This window comes from Rhinatrema bivittatum, chromosome 3, assembly GCF_901001135.1.
Source record: "Rhinatrema bivittatum chromosome 3, aRhiBiv1.1, whole genome shotgun sequence".
NCBI lineage: Eukaryota > Metazoa > Chordata > Amphibia > Gymnophiona > Rhinatrematidae > Rhinatrema > Rhinatrema bivittatum.
This window is the reverse complement of record NC_042617.1, coordinates 504,252,312-504,271,664: the sequence shown is the minus strand read 5'-3', so window position 1 is coordinate 504,271,664 and position 19,353 is coordinate 504,252,312. Positions and strand designations below refer to the sequence as shown.

General features: G+C 42.3%; 1 protein-coding gene across 2 annotated transcripts in view; it reads right to left on the bottom strand.

Moving 5' to 3' along the window:
* The window catches only part of PINX1 (PIN2 (TERF1) interacting telomerase inhibitor 1), a 274,701-nt gene that overhangs the window by 217,622 nt on the left and 37,726 nt on the right, over positions 1-19,353 (bottom strand). The window contains exon 5 of one of the 2 annotated variants that reach the window (XM_029596151.1): positions 2,633-2,725. The exons of the other annotated variant lie outside the window; for it this stretch is intronic. Within the exon in view, the coding sequence (XP_029452011.1) occupies positions 2,633-2,725 (93 nt within the window). The remainder of the gene's footprint in view (positions 1-2,632; positions 2,726-19,353) is intronic. 2 annotated transcript variants of the gene reach the window in all.

Sequence of the window (19,353 nt, the reverse complement as noted above, 5' to 3'; positions counted from 1 at the left end):
GTTACAGCAGTTACTACCCCTAATTGAGCTGGACGTTCACTTGGATGCAGATACGGCGCTGCTCTCTAAATTGGTGGTGGGGTGGAGGGGAATTAGGGCTGGAGGGTACTGGAAGCCAATAGTAACAGGTGGGAGAGAAAAAAAGGGGAAAAAAAATGGATAAAGTGCGTAGCTTGCTGGGCAGACTAGATGGGCCGTTTGGTCTTCTTCTGCCGTCATTTCTATGTTTCGGAAGGAGTTTAATATTAGCAAGTATCCTGGATCTAAGTTGGTGCATCAAAACATATCTGTATACAGCCTCTGTCAAATCTATGGTAATCTTGTATCTGAATAAAGTAAAAAAGGATAACAAGGTTAAGTGCACAGGGTATAGAGTTCCTTTTACTGGAAGCAATGCTGGTTCGTCTGCAGTGGGCTTCTGAATGACAGCAGCCAATCCTGACCCCAGTCTCTTCACAAGGCAAATGGATGGGAATAGCTCTATTATAACAGAATCACATTCTGACATGAAATGCTGTCATATGATGTCAAACAACATTTCACATAGAGAAGGGACGGTGGATTTCTGCGGGAATCTGCATACTGGAAATGATTACCTGCTTTGTGACCATATGGCTCCATCAATTTCAAATGCAACTTGGCAGCTGTATTAAACATTTCTCGACATAACTCCACGTGCCTCTGCCATGTCCTTCCAACAGCAAAATATTCATTCATATCTATTCCTTTCACCTTGGATCAGATGTGTTTATACTGCTGTCTTTCAACCTACAAATTGCCTTAAATTTCTTTCCACTACAGAATTATCCTATTGGTCCTCAAAACCCTCCATGGGTGTGCTGCTCTGGCACATCTTGCTACTCAGTGCTTCCCCCTCCCTCTCTGCCACTTACAGCTCCTGCTTCCTCACTGATCCATGACCAAGAGTTCCTTCTCTGCCCCAAAAATCTAGATTTCACTTTTTTTTTTCCTGTCACGAAACCAAAGCTCTCCATCTTGACCATCCATCTGGAACACACCTGTCCCATCATGCCTTTGATTCATTCCCTCCTGCTTTTCTCACTACCTTGATCTTCAGGACCAAAATGCGAACACCAGAATTGTATTACACAAGAAACTCCACTCTGGGCTCGATGCAATAAAGTGTGCCCAGCCTAGCACACGGGTTTACTCACGTTTGGGTACACAAGAATAGCGTCTGATGAAGATTAGCACGCCCTAACAAACACATAATCGATAGTACACAACACGTGTAAATTGCGTGTTCATAAAGAAATTATCTATTACTGCCCGATACAGAAAAGCACGCCCAAATGCTGGGCACCCAACACACATTTTTTTAATGTGGGGAATTCAACTCCAGCTCCAGAGGTGGAGTAAAGTTAACTTGCAGTCATGAGCTCATGAGAAAAATTAAAAGATATGCTCCTGTGCTCCTCCTTAGTATCATCCTGACTCTTGAATTTATTGCTTGCGATGGAGAAAAATATATGGATATTGATTTGATCAAAAAGTAGTGCACTTTTCTTATGGCCCCACAATTTAGACGCCCATAGCAATGGACGCCTGATATAATAAACCAACATTGAAATCAGCACCTCAACGAAAAAAAACAAAAAAGGGCAATCAAAACAGATGCTCATTTTGAGCGCCTGATGCAATAAATTCCTTTGAACGTCAGATACGCACCATCCTCCCTTAGCGCGCCCTTTTTTACGCTGCCCCAAATTCCCTCATTTAAAAATACTGCATCGGGTGCACGGGGATGTGGCTGCGCACGTTAGGAAAACGGGCGCTCAATATGAGTGCCTGTTTTGAGCACACGTCTTACTGCAATGGCCCCCTCTGTATTTTTCTCTTCCTTCCTAAAACATACTGTAGAATGTTACTAAACTTCTCATTGTGTCTGTAAAATATTCTGGATTACATCTGCATGAAAATCGCCCTGCAGTATTGCTAGTGTATTAGCTTTTAGTTACAGATCTCTGACCTTCTCCCTAGTGTGCTGCTGCAAGACCCTATATCCTGACATATCAGCATTGTAACTGGAAAGCACATGAAAGGCGGTCTGGGGAACTGAGGGAAGAACAGATCAGGATTATTTTCACACCATATTTGCTACCACAGCAAACAAAAGTGCCAATCAGGCAGGTTGGCCCTACTTATGAAACAAAACTGCCTTCAGTGTGTACAGAACAAACTGCGTACACATACAGTTAAAAGTAAGCTGCTAACCTGTAATGGGAGCTCTCCACAAATACACAGGATGAATCAGCCACACATGGGGGCAATGTCATCCAACGATGCTGAGCATTCCGCATAGACTTAGTCACATGGCATCGCCTAAATACATGGCCAATTCATCCTGCTTGTCCTTGGAGGATATGAGGTACTCAGACCGCAAAGTGATGTGATGGGGAGAATCTCGATCAGTTAGCACCCCTGCCGAACGAGTTTAGGGAAAAGCAATATTCCAGTGCAGAGCCAGAAATTCCAGTGGGCACAAGACCAAACACCGTCAAGGGCACTTCTAACCGAGCACATACATTCAACTCAGAGTTGTTGGATTTTTCAGGTTCTTACTGGAGCAAAATGTTTTAGCTTTGAACAGCAAAAAAAAAAAAAAGAGTACCTTTGGCAAATTTCATATAATGAACGCGCTTTCTGGAGGATTTGGATTTTTCTTCAAGGCTGAATGTTTTCTTCTGCTGGTTCTCAGATATTTCTGAAAGACAGATATAAAAAGAAATTTTAGATTTTGGAAATCCTACCTCTCCATTGCTCTCTCTGAACTACTATTTCTTTATGCATCCATTTAAAGCATTAGGTCAACATTCAGTTCAGATGCATTGATACGGTAGGTGATTTTGTCAAACTGGTGTCCTCGTTCACTTCCTGAGGCAGATCATCGCTGAGGTACAAGCTGCAAGAATGAACCCTACTAGCATGTGGAAGAATTTAATTCAATTCAGGGGAGCCCACCGACGGAGAGACCGCGCCGAAAGGCACTTGGGCGAGAGGGACTAACCCGGAGGTGTGAGATCTGACTTCCCTATCTTGACGTCATCAAAGCCTGCCGGCTGCACCTATTTAAACCTCAGTGCAGGGGCGCGCCCCTGGGAGAGAATTCTTTTTATAAGTTTCTTTGTCAGAAAAGCAGGCCCAGATGGGGAAAAATAAGACCTGTAGCCTCTACTCCTGTCAGAAAAGAGATTAAAGGACCAATGGACCAACATATTCTCAGAAGGGTGAGTCAGACCTCGAGAGAGGTTATTCCTGACATTTCTCTCTCGTTGGGAGCCTCTAGTAGTCTCGCCCAATACCAGGATCCCAATTTAACCCCTGGAGTTCACGGGGCTAGTAATGTAACTAACCCTGGATTGGAATTAACATCTCCAACAGACAGAGGAGGTACCCCACCAGTTCAGGATGAGACCTCTCTACCGTTTGTAAAACAAAATATGGGGGTTGGTATTTCCTTGGACTCTGAGTTAGAGATGGCCAATCCTGATAATATAACACTGGTGGATGTATGGAAAGCTGTCACTAAAATGGAAAAGATGTTATCTTTATCCATGGCCCAATCCACCAATTTTACTTTGGAAACAAGGAAACCACTGGAAGACCATAGCAAGCGTATTATACACTTGGAATCAGTGAGTGTAACCTCTTCTTCACAGATAATGTCCTTACAAGCATCTGGGACTACTTCTATAAAAGACTCATTAATGATATATAAGCAATTAGAAGGATTAGAGAACACCATGAGGTGTAAAAATTTAAGATTTCTGAACTTTCCAACTACCAGATTAATCTCGGCTCAAGAATTGTTTAAAAAATATGCAAAAGAAGTTTTGTGTATTTCAAAGGATATGCTTATATCTAAATTGTATTATGTATCTAATTTGAAAAGAAGGGTAGCAGCACAAGAGGGGGAATTAGATGTTTTATCAACAGATAGCCCAAATTTAACAGCTTTTTTGGAGACATCTGTTGATGACATTCAAACTAGAGCCAATTTTATAGTGGTTTTTAGTTTAGAACAAGAAAGAAATCTGGTCCTCCAGAAGTATTTTAAAAACAAAGATTTTAGCTTCTGTGGTCAAAAGGTCCAGGTGTTCCCAGATGTCTCTAGGAGCACACAATTAAGGCAGAAGCAGTTTCTGTTATTGAGGCAGAGAGTACTGGGCCTAGGGGCCACATTCTTTCTAAAGTTTCCTTGCAAGTGCTTGGTCACTTTACATAAGAATAAATTTGTCTTTACAGAACCAGCCCACCTTGAAGTATTTCAAAGTGGGCTGAGTGCATAGTAACAGTTTTTAGATTTTGGGATTAATATAAACTGGTGAAAAAATTTAATACTCTCCAAAATATACATTGTGATTTCTGTTATAAAAGTTTTCTTTTTTCTATGGCTCCCCTATAAAGTGGACTGTAAATTTTGGAAATACATGTTTTGAATTACTTATTTTAATTTTCTTTGTTGGAGAAGTGTGTATTGTAATCCAAAAATTTTTCTTGCTTCTTTTTTTCATTGTAAAATGTAATAAGAAATTCAATAAACTATAAATTAAAAAAAAAAAAAAAAATTAATTCAATTCATTTTACTTTAAGCTTTTGGGGATGGGGGGCAGGCTTTCTAGTTCCTCTTTGGTTTCCTGCAGCCAGCAGCGGCTCCAAAATATTTTTGTATTGGGGGGGGGGGGGCGGGGAGAGATAGAGGGGACACAGTGAATTTCAGGATGGGCAAATGCCAAGTACCTTTCCTTCCAACCAAAGTGATCCACACAGACTGGGATAGCAAGGCTCCTTGTCCGGTGGGTGGGGGGCCTTGCCCCTTCCTACCCCTGCTTGCAGCCGGACGGGTAAAGACTCTGATCCTAGGTGATCTCAGGAGCAAAGTGGCACTTGGACAGAAGGCCATCAATAAGCATTGGGTGCTTCCGTCCCCTTGGGCCAGTACTGAAACAATAGCCCAGCAAAGAATAATGGGAGAATGATGCTGCTCAGTACGATACCTTTCAGAGGCAACAAACTGAAGCCCTGCCTACGCTGTGCACAGTGGAGATCTCAAAGTGCTTTTCACAAGTGCAAGGAAATTAATCTTGGTGTCACTACTATTTTTTTTTTTTCATTTCTGTCTTTTCCTCATCCCTCTTCAAATCGCCATTCCCAGATGACAAGTCCAGCTGGCTCTAGAGAAGCCCTGAACAGCCACAAGCTAGCGAGCACTGCTCTTCTGCTTTCCTCCCTGACCTGAGCACATCAGCTCTGTGCAGGGTTGCCAGGTTTTTATGAAAGAACAAGCACTATTTTCCAAAACATGAAGCCCAAAAAAAGCCCAACACACATGAGATGAAAACTACTTTTATTACAAGGTATTTATACACAGAAAACACTTAAAAAATACTTTTGTGAGTGTAATGGAGGAAACACAGTGCCTTGTAATATTATTTAACTCCCTAAAATGTCCATCAGATTTTTGTGGATCACATGACATTACACAGATTGTTCTAGACAGTATGCACTAAAAGTAAATTTTTAAGCTCACAATTCATTATTCAGTAATGACTTCTATCTAGCCACTCATCCCATGCAGGCCAGTTATATGGTTGACTGGTGCACCACCACTCCAGTCTCAGCCACTGAATTCTGTAGCTCCTTCAAAGCAGGGGAAAAAAAAAAAAAAAGATGGCCCCATACACTCACCCACCCCCCCCCCCCCCAACACACACACACACACACAGACACATGTCTGGCCCCACACACTCATTCCTCCCCCCTCCCAGGTACTACTTCTTTATGATTGTTGACAGTCAAATGCTTCATTCCCTTCAGCATTCACGCCTACATTGGTGCATAAAATCTTCCTTGGTCACCGGATGCTGTTGCTTGCCATCAGTGCCTGTCTGCCCACGTGCTCCTCTGACCGTGGACAGGCCTCAATCGGCAGCAGCAGCCAATCACAGGGACAGCTGGGCTCAAGTCCCACCCACCAAGTCCCAAAAAAACTCGATTGATAGAAAAAAAAAATATCCAATAATAAGCAACCCGCGAATTAAAAAAAAAAAAAAAAAATGAATTGCTAGGGGGGGAAAAGCCCAAATTCGCAGGAAATAAGCAAGATTGGCAACACTGGCTCTGTGGCACACGTGGCCACAGCAGACAGAGGATGCAGATCTCACGAGGCTGGTCCAGTCATAGCTATACTGTAACAAAAGTTTTACTGGCATTACACACCTGGGAGCAGAATTGTGAACCTCCCATATCATATCTGTAAAATTGTAACTCCAATACTCCAAATCTGATTTAAATTAAATTCTGATCTTCAATAAACAGATTTAAACATAAAATTTCATCCTTACTTTTTTTTTTCCTGCACAAAGGAAATTAACGTTGTTTGCTTTTGCCTATGGTCATGTACATTTACCCCCCAATATTTGTTACTTCCATACTAATCCACTACCTCACTGAGCAGGATTGGTTACTCTAAGATTAACTTGCTCTCCAAATCTTCTTGTGACATTTACATAAGTAGCGCAAGGTCTACAGCAAATTTATATATTTACAGGCAAGTTTGAGTCTAAGGGCTGGGAGCTTGTGTGTGGTGCTCCAAAGGCTCGATATCTGCTCAACCTCTATATTCAATTACATTTAATTCTCCAAGAAGCAGGTTTAAACTATCACTGATATGGAGATGACGAGCAGATTTTATGCCCCATAGGGACAGAGAGGAAGTCGAGTATTGAGAACCTCGGTCATTGTGGTAGACTGGTGTCAAGCTCACAAATTGAAAAATTCATACAGTTAAATCAGAAGCTTCAGGGGCTGTCACATCACATTTTATTCCTAAACTACTGGTTCCACCGAAGACAAACCTAGACTCAACTACTGCCAACTTCAACAACTGTCTAGCAATAATCACCAACTGGATGCATCAAAACTGTCTTTACTGAAAAAAGACAGATGTTGGGGTAGATTTTAAAAAAGGATGTGCGAGGGGGAGTAGACATAGGCCATAATCGCGTGGCAAAGCATCGTCCGGCTTCCCCAGTTCCCTCCTAGTCCACTCCAATTAAGGAGCGGACTGGGAGCGAACTTCCCTACCCCCTTACCCTAACCTCCCCTTCCCCTATCCTACCCTACCACTATCCCAGGGCCCCCCCATCCTACCCGACCACTATCCCAGGGCCCCCCTATCCTACCCGACCACTATCCCAGGGCCCCCCCATTTTTTTACCTTACGTTTTGCTCCTGCAAAGGAGCTGTAGCAAGTTGCGCCAGCGCACAATCCCCCAGCACAGCACAGCAGCAAATAGACACCGTATCGGGCACCTCTACCCACGCCCCTCTGCCGAGGCCCGGCTCTTGTGCACGTAACAGGGGTTACTCACACGGCCAGCTCCTTTTCAAAAGCGCGCAAGGCCCGGCCATGCGCGTAACCCATTTTACGCGCGCGGGCCATTAAAAATCCATCCGGTTATGAATTGGGAAAAAAGAACCCACTATCCCCTCCCAACCATTGCCCTCGATGGAATAACCTTAACCCTCAGCTCTCAAATACGGAGCCTAGGTTTCAAGTAAGACTCATCTTACTTCTAAAAGCCCAGATTCAAGTGTATCTGCTTTGTTCTACCTCTGCCAACTCTGCCATCTATGATCCTTCTTGGATGGCAATGCCTTTGCAACTGTTAAGTCTCAACAATCTCACACCTAGACTACTGCAAGGCCCTCTACACTAGAGTCCCCAAAACACCTAACATTTGCAGCTTATAGAGAATACTGCAGCTCACATAAAGACATTTGAACATATAACCCCTGTTCTAAAAACTCTGCACTGGCTCCCAACACCTTACTGCACAAAATTCAAAATTACTGGTCCTAGCCTAAAGAATATTCAGAAAGTATAAACCAATCTACCTCATGACATGACATCTTACATCTTTATATATTCACTCACCTCCTGCACTTAGAGGTTCAGGCACGTCTACTGGTGTCTTTTCACAAAACCATGAACCTTGCAAGCACTAGGAAGAAATCTTTTACTGGCTCAGTCCCAACACTATTAAATTCCTTGACGCACCACATCAGACTGGCTCTGGATCTCCTATTTGTTAGGAAGCTAATGAAAACATGGCTCTTTGAAGCAGGTTTTGTTTTGGTTTTTTTTTTATCAACTAATAATACGAAAACTATCAAAGATTCTGTACAACCTTAAACCTCCCCACCAAGACTGTCTACAGGATTTAAATGATATAAAATCTATAAACCTTGGTACATGGCTCCTAATGACTGATAGATAGCCTTATGCCATGACAGTGTACCGAATTTCAAGGACTTAAACTTCTGTACATAGCTCCTTATAACTTTGTATAAATCTCTTTAGGCTCTTGATGGCCCCCTCACTTTATATTTTAACCATAGTAACTCTACATATTAGGTAAACTATAGTAATCTCTTTGTCTAATGACATCCTTCTTTCTCTAGCATATTATATTTATATACTAGTCTTGTAACTACAGACATCCTACTGCTGTGTGTTATTTTAAACCAACTGTACTGCCTTGAACTCTCTGGCTGGAAAGGCGTGATATAAACGATGATGATATTAGGTCTATATTACAGTAACACTGTTTATGTTGGTTTAACTCAGAAACAATTACACCATTTACAGATTATTCAAAATACCACTGCTCATATTATAGGTGGTCTGAATATCAGGGAATCACGTGTCCCCAATGTTGAAAACCCTACAATGGCTTCCACTGGAGACCTCTATAAAGTTCAAAATCATTATCCCCCACCATTAAGATGCAAATTGAGTTTGCTCAACTATTCAATTTATCTTTCAAGTAATGTGCCATGTCGTCAGTTGCATTCTGCCCAGAAACAGCTTTTGGTGTCTCCTGTGTTTCAGATGCGAGGCTAGAGATGGGCTTGGTGGGGATGGTCAATAGGTTTATGATTAAGAAATTTGAAGCACACACACAAATGACTATACTGAGTTGGTTAAGTTGGGGGGTTTATTTGGGAATGGATTTTTATATTTGTGCCTTGAGGAATGTATATTTGAGGTTTGGCAGGTTTTCAGTTTTGAGTGTTTTGATGTTAACATTGGTATTGCTGTATTTTAATCTTCTTGTTGTACCATATCATCATTTAGTGGTAAAGTATGTAATAAATATTATTAAAGAGAAGTGGTGGAAGACAGCCTCCTCCGGGATTGCACCTAAGCTTTGAAATAATCTACCAGATGGGCTACAGCAGCTAAAGGATTACCTGCACTCAGAAAGGATATTAATGCATAGCTTTTCCAACGAGCATACCTGGATCGTGGCTGAAGGGATGGGTTAGCAAGAAGCTGCAATTAAGGATCTCCAGCCCATACCTAGATTTACTGTAGATTTCAGGTAACTTTTTTCAGAATGCGGGGTATGGAAAAGCAGGGCTTTTGGAAGATTTATTATATTTAAAAAGTTCAGGGGGACAGCATTTACCAATGACATGCAAGTCAAGTTTTTGATATTTTAAGATGGTTTCTAAATGGTTATGATATTAGCCATATTTCAAATGACTGTGTGCAAGCTTTATATATATTTTTTTGTAGAAAAGGCAATATAGAAATTGATGTAAATATTTTTAAGATTTCTTATATGGTCAATTCCTTAATAGAAGTCTGAGCGAGGAACAACAAAATATATATAATTAAAACACTGAACAAACAAACATTCATCAGATGAATAACAGTGGTATTACACATTAAAAAAAAAATAATTGTGCATTTTATCAACATTCAAAACTGTTTCAGTCCTCCTGTGGGTGCAGGAAAGTTCGGTATGGATGTGCAGCAGGTAGCACAGCAAACTGCAGATAAAGGCAAAAAAAAAAAGCAAAATAGGTAGAAGCCACCTGCAGCAGGGAATTTACCAAAACGATTTATCGTTCTCCGTTAGTGTACACACAGCCAATAAAGCTGGTGAGATATGCCAAGTTATAAAAGAAAAAAAAACAACTTATTGCTAGAGAAGATAAAGGGCCCTTGTACAAAAAAAGTTCACAATCTATGACAAGACACATGAAACAGGACTGAAAAGGGAGAACTGCTGTGTGATAATGTTACAGTATTCCTGTAAGTGCCTTTTGCCCACAGGCATGTAACCCCATTAGGATGGTGACGGTTCCAGCCCTGCTGGAGACCTGAGCCAGGGCTCTAGGGAGAGGCTGCATAAGCAAAAAGGGTTGGCATGCTAAACAAAGGGGCAGGTATTTTGTTTTTAAAAACTTGGGATTAAAGATCCACCACTTGCTCTGAGGCACATTCCTTAATTGCCTGTTGCCATCATGGTAGGCCTTGGTTACTTCTAGAAAGATAAGATGCATTTCTCAACAAAATGCTGGCAGATCTCCAAAAGCAAGCAGAACGCAACGTTCTGCTCCAGAAAAAGCTGGAAAACGGCAGAGTTGGGAGAGGGAAGGTTGATACGATAAAGGCTCCATAGCTTACCTTTTAATCTTCTCTGACAGCACCTGAGTGATAACTCTAGGCAAGGCCATAAGGACAGTGCCATGGCCAAGATAGCATAGGAACAAACCTGACTGTCATAAAGTATTCCCTGTTGACTGGACTAAGAGGCATGTGTGGCAGTTGCTGCACTAAAGGACAACTTGTATAGCAATGAATCAAAATTAGGTAGCAAATGTAAATGAGACAGAAGGAAGAAAACGTTTTCAAACTTGTATCTGATGATCTTTTCCTCTCAATTTGTTCCTTCTCATCTAGTTTGTCATTTCATTCTTTTTACTTCTGAAACTCCTGCCTGTATCCATGTTTTACTGTTTGCTGTTTCTCTCTCCCCAAACCAGTCCACATCCACCTTTTTCTCTTCCTCACTCTTCGCTCTACAATACCTAGCTACATCTCTGCTTCCTCTCCCTCACAACATTCTCATTCCCTCTCACGACATCCCTCCGCAGCTCTCTCTCTCTCCCACCCACCCCCCTTGTCTCCTTACATCTGAATCCACCTTTCCTCTTTGTGGATCGCTTACTTTTCTAATCCAGCAACCCTCCTCCCTTCTTGCCTTGCTGACCTTCACCCTCCCTGCCTCCTCCTTTTCTGGCTCTCACTGTCCCATTCTCTCTCTCTCTCTCTCTTTCCTTTCAGCTCAATTGCTAATATGATTTACAGAATAATGCTTCTTCACCTCCTTTCCCCTTTCTTTTGCAGCAGCTTGTCTTTTGCCTGCTCTTCACTGCTGTTTGTAAGTCTGCATGTGTGTTTTGAGCTGGGCCACGGGGACAGAGCAGAGATTTCTCTTTCACAAAAGCTCAGTAGCAAAAAAAAAAAAAAAAAGTTTTGCATCCCTGGCAAGATACCCGATCCTTAGAATTCTGGCTGTACCAATACTGCAATGGCAATTAACCCCAATTAATCCCTCACACCAACAACATACGTTACCCAGCCAGGTCAGCCTCTTCCCCTTGTAAATAACTCTATCCAATGCTATCCTCTCCTTTATTTCTCTTCTCCCAGTTCCATCCTCCTTGTTATTTGTAACTGCCTTCTTCTACACCACCAAGTTACTTTGTTATTTATTATGCACCCCTGTTTAAATGTAAACCAGCATGATGTGATTGTATCATGAATGCCGGTATATAAAAATCTTAAATAAATAAATAAATAAATGCCAGCATCTCTCCCACATGAGGGCCCCGGAGATAACTTATTACTTTCTTCACATCAGCATCCCTTGCTATGTAAAAGACTCTGCTCTCCTCCACAAAGCAGAGGGCACCAAGGAGGAGGGTCCTTATTGTCACTGATGTGATACCATCCTGCCACCGCACCATGCTTTATTTTTTTCAACACGGTATCAGACATTTTTTTCCCCACCAGCAGTTAAATGTGTGCTTGCACTTTCAGAGTCAGCTCAAAGCATAATGAGGCAACCTGCAACAGAAATTCATCCCATCAGAACCTTGGGGACAATATTGTCCTGTGCAATGCTCCCATGAGCACCCCCATCATCACAATGGGCATTCAGAATGCAAGAGATATATGGCAAGGCACCCCAGGCACCTTAAAGACAAAACCATGACTGCAACATTTACTAAAAGGTGAGATCCAGGGGAGCACTGTGGGTCTGATGGTGCCTCTTTTCACCCCCTGCTGCTCCTTCCTCAGAGAGCTCCGGCACTTTATATTACTAGTATAATTACTAGGAGAATGAAGGCCTCTATGTGGGTCCATGGAGCAACTGCACCTGGAGTATTGTGTGCAGTCCTGGTTGCCCCATCTCAAAAAAAGATAAAGCAGGCAACCTAGAGAAGGTACAGAGAAGGGCAACAAAAATGATCAAGGGGATGAACGGCTCCCTTAAGAATAAAGGCTAAACAGATTAGGGGCTCTTCAATTTGGCGAAGAGGTGACAAAGTGGATAGAATAGAGTTATATAAAATCATGAGTGGGGCAAACGGGTAAATAAGGACTGGTCTGTTATCCTATCAAATAGTAATCAGATCAAGGGACACTCCATGAAACTAACTGATAGCTGATGGAAAACTAATTGAAGAAAGTCTCTTTTCAATCAGGGCACAATTAATAATGGAATTTATTGCCAGTGGATTTGGTTATGGTTAATAGGATAGCAAAGTTAAAAAAAAAAAAAAAAAGGTTTGGGTAAGCTCTGGTAGGCTAGGTCCATTAAAAATGATGAGTCAAGTAAACTCAGGGATTGCCACTTCTTATTTCACGGAGTGAGCAAAAGGGTATGGAGCTCCGCATTAGGATGTAGTGAATGCTGCCAAGTGACCCAGAACTGCTACGGTGTGACCCATTGCTGGCACTGCTTATGCTCTTATGTGACGGATGATCAAATCGAACTCTCACATGATGTAATTAACATTGGGGGTCTATACAGTAAGCTGCATTAGTCCTTGTTACTCTGTGTTAGCATTAAATATAGACCTCACTGAAAAACATGTAAAATGAGCTGCTTAGTACACCGCAGGCAGACTAATAATGACCAATTTAACGAGGTGGGAAAATACTCGTGTCTAAGAAAACACTAGAGGAAGAGAACATCTGCTAGATTTAAGTGCCTAAAAGGGAAAGCCAGGATTTTAAAATCACAGATAGTTTAGTGTGTGTGTTCAGCATGAGTACTGGATGAAAATGGCTGCTCTTGCTGGGCACGTTTACAAAGGGATGCAATGAATTAGATATCAATACACTGTTACTAAAATGTTTAAAAACAATGGTTTTCATTATCTAGTTAAAAAAATACCCAAAACAAAACCATGGACAAAGGGTTTCCAGTACCACTAAGGTAGTGGCACAGTTAATGACACAAGACCCAAAAACCAGCCCATCCAGTCTGGATGATTTGTCCACTTTGGGTAGATGGTCATATAAACATTTATTTATTTAATTATTTGGATTTTTAATATTCCGCTTTTTGGCACTTCAAAGTGTTCATCAAAGCGGATTACATTCAGGCACTATAGGTGTATCTTTGCTTAGGACTTGTCAGCTTTTATACGCACAAGTGAGCACATTTTAAAACAAGCACATGAAGAAAATAGCCAGTTTGACCACTTAGTCCACCAGTTTGTCCAGTCTATCTCTAGGTCATCTAGACCTTTCTGGTTCTTCAGCTTGCATTCCCCCCAGTTTACCCAGACATCTCACCCAGTCATTTTTTGGCTGTAGCAAGTTTTATTCTTACACCTGAAAATGAACAGAAATAAACCTACACTGGTAACAGCCTGATGCATGCTGCATTTACTGGTTGTGAAAATTGGGATTTACATATGTAAATGTTGGCCCCCACCCTGAAATGCCTGACCCACCCTAAATATGCCCCTTTTCTTGCATGTTCTGTTGCTCATGCATATGCATATACACGCATAATTTGCCAGTATTAAAATAAGAGTTGCTTGTGGTCGGCCCATATACTCATGTATATGAGCCTTTTAATATGAGCAACTCTTAAAATTCACCCCAAGTCTACTTGGTTAACAGTGTATGGATTTCTCCAGGAACATGTCTAAACCTTTTTTGTGTGTAATCTGTTTTATTAATTTTCAGATATAAAGGAACGATGTATACACAAAAGGTAATATATGATACATAATGTACTTTGCTCCATATCACACATTATTACAAAGAATACGAGGTCGAGAACTTATTTAAACCCCAAACACCCAAGCCTCCCTCCTCACCTTGCTGAGAAGGCTGGTCTTATTTAACAAAATAAGAACATAGACTGCTAAGAATAAAAGGCAGAGTTCAGTAGTCAAAGTTGTTCAAAATTTGGCTATGTGTCCTGTATGATAGAGACTGTGTAAAGGGCATCCACACCACCCATAACCCTTCACTTAGACAGCAGAGAAGAGTGTTTGCTGGAGAAAAGTTCCATGCATAATAAAGCAATGATAGTATAATTCCAGTGGATAACTGAAAGGGCATCAGCTTGGCTCCAAACTCGTAAGATAGCTGTTGCTGCTAGAATAAAGATTTTGTTAAGCCAGAATTTGTGTTTCAGGGTGCCCGAGAAGGACCTCAGAAACATCCCAAACACAATGGGTGAAGAGAAAGGGAGCAGCAAAATGAAAAACCTTTTTCCAAAAAGACTGAATTAAACTGCAGCTCCAAAAAGAGCGACCCAAATTCACCACTTCCACTTGGCATGTAATACATAGATCTGAATCTGTAATCTTAGCCAGGTACACGCTTGGCGTTGGGACAGATAGATCCGATAAAACACTTTATATCGGGTTCCTCATCAGGGCATTGCAAGAGTTCTTGGGGATGTCGAGAAGGCAACAATAAAAGTTGAAAGTGGAAGTTGGATCTGTAATTCATGTTGCCATTTAGTCCAGGGTACATCCAAAGACCAAGTTTTATATTGAGTTTCCAGGCTCTTATTAAAAAAAAAAAAAAGCGACGTTGAGGATCCTCCTGATCAAACTACTCCAAAATAAACTGCCAGTTTGGATCTCTGAAGTCTTGGACCTGAAGAATTTGAAGATAATGTTGCACTTGGTAATAGTAGAAGTCGTCCTGAGAAGGCAAATGATATCTAGCGCATATTACAGAGAATGACAGCATGGATCCAGTGATGTTATACATTTGAGACAAATTACACCAACCCTTGCAGTTCCCACTTTTGAAAATGTGATAGACCCATACCTGGTAAAAAAATTTCCATTACCCTGGATAGGCAGGAAAGGAGAAAGACAAGAGGACAGAGAGGCCTTTGAGGTCAGCCATCGCCAAGTCTGGCGAAAAGGAGAAAGAAGTAACCTAGATAGTACATGGCAAGCCACAGCGGAATATTTAGCCAGAAGTATAAACCTCAAAGATAAAGGGGAAGCTGTGTCTCTATAATGATGTCTGAGTAAAATGTGGTATTCATGAACCAGTCTCCTATATGCCTCAGATTTATGGCATGATTATAAATCTGTAAATCAGGAAGCCCCCAAGCTCCCTCAGACATTGGCTCACAAGGTGTTAATGAAGCCTTTGCCCTCCAAAGAAAGCAGTTAAGTACCCCGTGAAACCTTTTGAAGGTAAACTCACAGAGAGATAAAGGGAGAACTCATATTATATAAAGCCAATGTGAGAGGTAAAGCCGTTTTTACTAGGTGGACACGTCCTGTGAGCGACAGGGATGCATCCAAAAAAGTACCGATGTCTCAGTCTTTTCCTGTAATTTGGAAATATTTATGGAATAAAGGTTGGAAATGTCTCTAGGAAGCCACACTCCCAAATATTTAAGTCAGGTCCCTACCCATGTCAAGGGAAAACCATTCCCCTCTCTGCTGTACTCCAAGAGCCTATTACCACTGCCTCCGATTTGTTAAAGTTTAATTTGAAGCCAGCCAAAGGGCCGTATTCTCCAATGGCACAGAGAGTGTTACACAAAGAGTTGATGGGGGTCAGCAATGTGTATCAGCAAGTCATCAGCAAATGCTGTCACCTTAAAAAAAAAAAAAAAAAGTGTTCCCACATGCTATCCCACATATATTAGCAGAAGAGTTCAGATTTCTCAAAAGAGGATCTAGGGAAAGAACAAAATGTAATGGGGACAAGGGGCACCCCTGATAAGTTCCCCTAGACAAAATAAAATCCCTGGAGAAATCCCCATTAACTAAAATTACTGCCTGGGGATTTCTGTAAAGCATAGTGAGAAAAATAAATTGCCCTTGAAAACCAAATCCCTTAAGAGCCTCAGATAAAACTGCCAATTCATCCTATCAAAAGCCTTTTTGGCATCAAAACTAACTAATAATGAATTTAATAGCTTTTTGAGAGAGAAATCTAGAAAGGCCAGGACCCTACGCACATTAACAACTGCTTGACTACTTTTAACAAACCCCACCTGGACATGTAATATTAATTTGGGCAAGATAGAGGACAAGTGACCTGCCATGACCTTAGCCAATAATTTAATATCACAATTTAAGAGCAAAATAGGGTGATAACAGCTAGGCAGAGTGGGACCACATCCCAGTTTGGGTAGAACTACTATGGCGGCTTTATAAGCATGCCAATTAGAAAACTTAAAAGTCCACTAAAGTTTTGAATAAGTGACCTAAGGGTAAGCAGACCTAGTCACTCAGAATTTTATAGAATGTTAGGCAAGCCATCTGGCCCAGGAGATTTACATAAAGCAAATGATTTAATTGCCATGGCCAGTTCTGAGATTTTTATCAGGACATTTAAGCATTATAAATCCTTGTTGGAAACTTGGGGCAAAGATGCCTTAGTTAAGCAAGCATGTATGGAAGGAATATCACAAGGCTCAGCTTTATATAAATCCTGAAAGAATTGGTAAAAAATACTGGAGAAATTACTTACCTGATAATTTTGTTTTCCTTAATGTAGACAGATGGACTCAGGACGAATGGGTTATATGCTCCCCTGCTAGCATATGGAGATGAAGTCAGGTTTCAAATCTGACGTCACCTTAGATATAGCCCTGCCTTGACCTCAGCTCCTCAATATTCTCTTCAAAAGCCATTGTTAACATAGTGTTGAAAAACTTGATTAAAACTTGATTAAAGATGGATAACCGTAACTGTACTCAACCAATCATAAACGCTGAATCCCAGCAAGATAATAGATGCCCTGATCTAGGGATTGGGCAATGTCTTACCCGTAACCTTTTGGAATCTATAATCACCTCATGGGTAATTCCTTGGCATTGTTCTTGGGCAGCCATGGGTGGGATGCTGGGTCCATCCGACTACACTAAGGAAAATGAAATTATCAGGTAAGTAATTTCTCCATTTTCTAGCATGTAACCAGATGGACTCAGGACCAATGGGATGTACAAAAGTTGCTCCCAATCGGGGAGGGAGGCTGTCCATGGTCCAGTTAGCACCGCCCTTGCAAAGGCTGCGTCCACTCTGGCCTGAACGTCCAGGCAATAGAACCTGGAGAAGGTGTGCAAGGAGGACCAAGTCACCATTTGACAGATCTCTATGAGAGACAGCAGTTTAGCTTCCACCCAGGATACTGCCTGAGCCCTAGTGAAATGAGCTTTAACCTGAAAGGGTAATGATTTTTCTGCCTCTACATAAGCTCCCGAGACCAACTCCTTGATCCAGCAAGCTATGGTAGTCCATAAAGCTGGTTCACCGTGTCTCCTTCCACCGTGAAATACAAACAAGCAGTCTGTCTTGTGCACCAGTTTTGTAAGTTCCAGATACTGCATCAGAAGCCTACTGACATTTAAATGGCGGAGGAGGCAGTAGTCTTCCATGTCCTTGTGCTTATATCTAGGGATGGCAACGAGATGGACAGATTCACATGAAACCCCAAAACTACCTTAGGCAAGAAGGAAGGAACGGTACAAAGTCGTAATGCTCCTGGGGTCATCTGGAGGAATGGTTCCTGACACGACAATGCCTGTAAGGGTTGACAGGTGTAAGGACAGACTATGAAGGGGCTGAAAGGAAGGCCCTGCCAAAACCTCCAATACTAGATTAAGATTCCACAAGGGAACTGCCCACCATAGGGGTGGCCGGAGGTGCTTCACCCTTTTTAGAAAACGAACCACGTCCGGATGCACCAACAGGCAGGTTCCGTTTGCCTCGCCCCAAAACAGGAGAGAGCCGCTACCTGGACCTTCAAGGAGTTAAGGGACAACCCTTTATTCAATCCGTCCTGTAAAAATTCCAGAACCAGAGGGATCCTGGCTGTCTGAGGGGCACCACCACGTTCCTCGCATCAGGCCTCACATACTCTCCAGACCTGCATATACTCTAAGGATGTCAAAAACCTCCATGCGCAGAACAAAGGTGGAAATTACTGCCGAATATCCCCGCTTCATGGGGCGAGCCCTTTCAAGGGCCAAACTATAAGACAAAATCGAGTTGGATAGTTGTGAAGGACCGGCCCTTGCTTAAGCAGGTCCCTGTGCAGTGGAAGGCACAGACGGGCCTCCACTAGAAGACTCCTCATATCGGCATACCATGGGCGTCTGGGCCAATCCGGAGCCACTAGAAAAATTAATCACCTGTGGCGCTCGATCTTGCAAATGACCCTGCCCAGCAGGGACAACGGCCAGGCCTGTGAACCAGGGCGTCGATCCCAAGGGATCTTCTACAACATTGTGAGATGCAGCCAGAAGATCGATGGATGGAAGGCCCCAGAGATCTACCAGCAGCTGAAAGGCTCTGGCTGACAATGTCCATTCTCCTGGATCCAGACTCTCCCTGCTTAGGAAGTCTGCTCTGACTTTCCTGCAATGTGGGAGGCTGAGATGTGTAGATTCAATTGTGCCCATTCCAGAAAGAGGTCTATCTCCAGAGACACTTGCTGGCTCTTGATTCCTCCCTGGTGGTTGATGTAGGCTACCGTTGTTGCATTGTCCCACATCAAGCAGACCCGCCTGACCCAGGAGCATGTGGCTGAACTGTAGATACGTCAGTCTGACTGCTCAAGCTTCCAGGTAGTTTATGTTTCAGTGCGCCTCTTCCTTGGTCCAACGCCCCTGGGCCGTCAGTTCCCGACAGTGAGCTCTAACCCCGGAGGCTCGCATTAGTCATGAGAACTAGTCAGATCAGTGGGGGCAGGCTTACACCTTTGCCCAGTTAAGAACATGCCATACTGGGTCAGACCAAGGGTCCATCAAGCCCAGGATCCTGTTTCCAACAGTGGCCAATCCAGGCCATAAGAACCTGGCAAGTACCCAAAAACTAAGTTTATTCCATGTTACCATTGCTAATGGCAGTGGGCTATTCTCTAAGTGAACTTAATAGCAGGTAATGGACTTTTCCTCCAAGAACTTATCCAATCCTTTTTTAAACACAGCTATACTAACTGCACTAACCACATCCTCT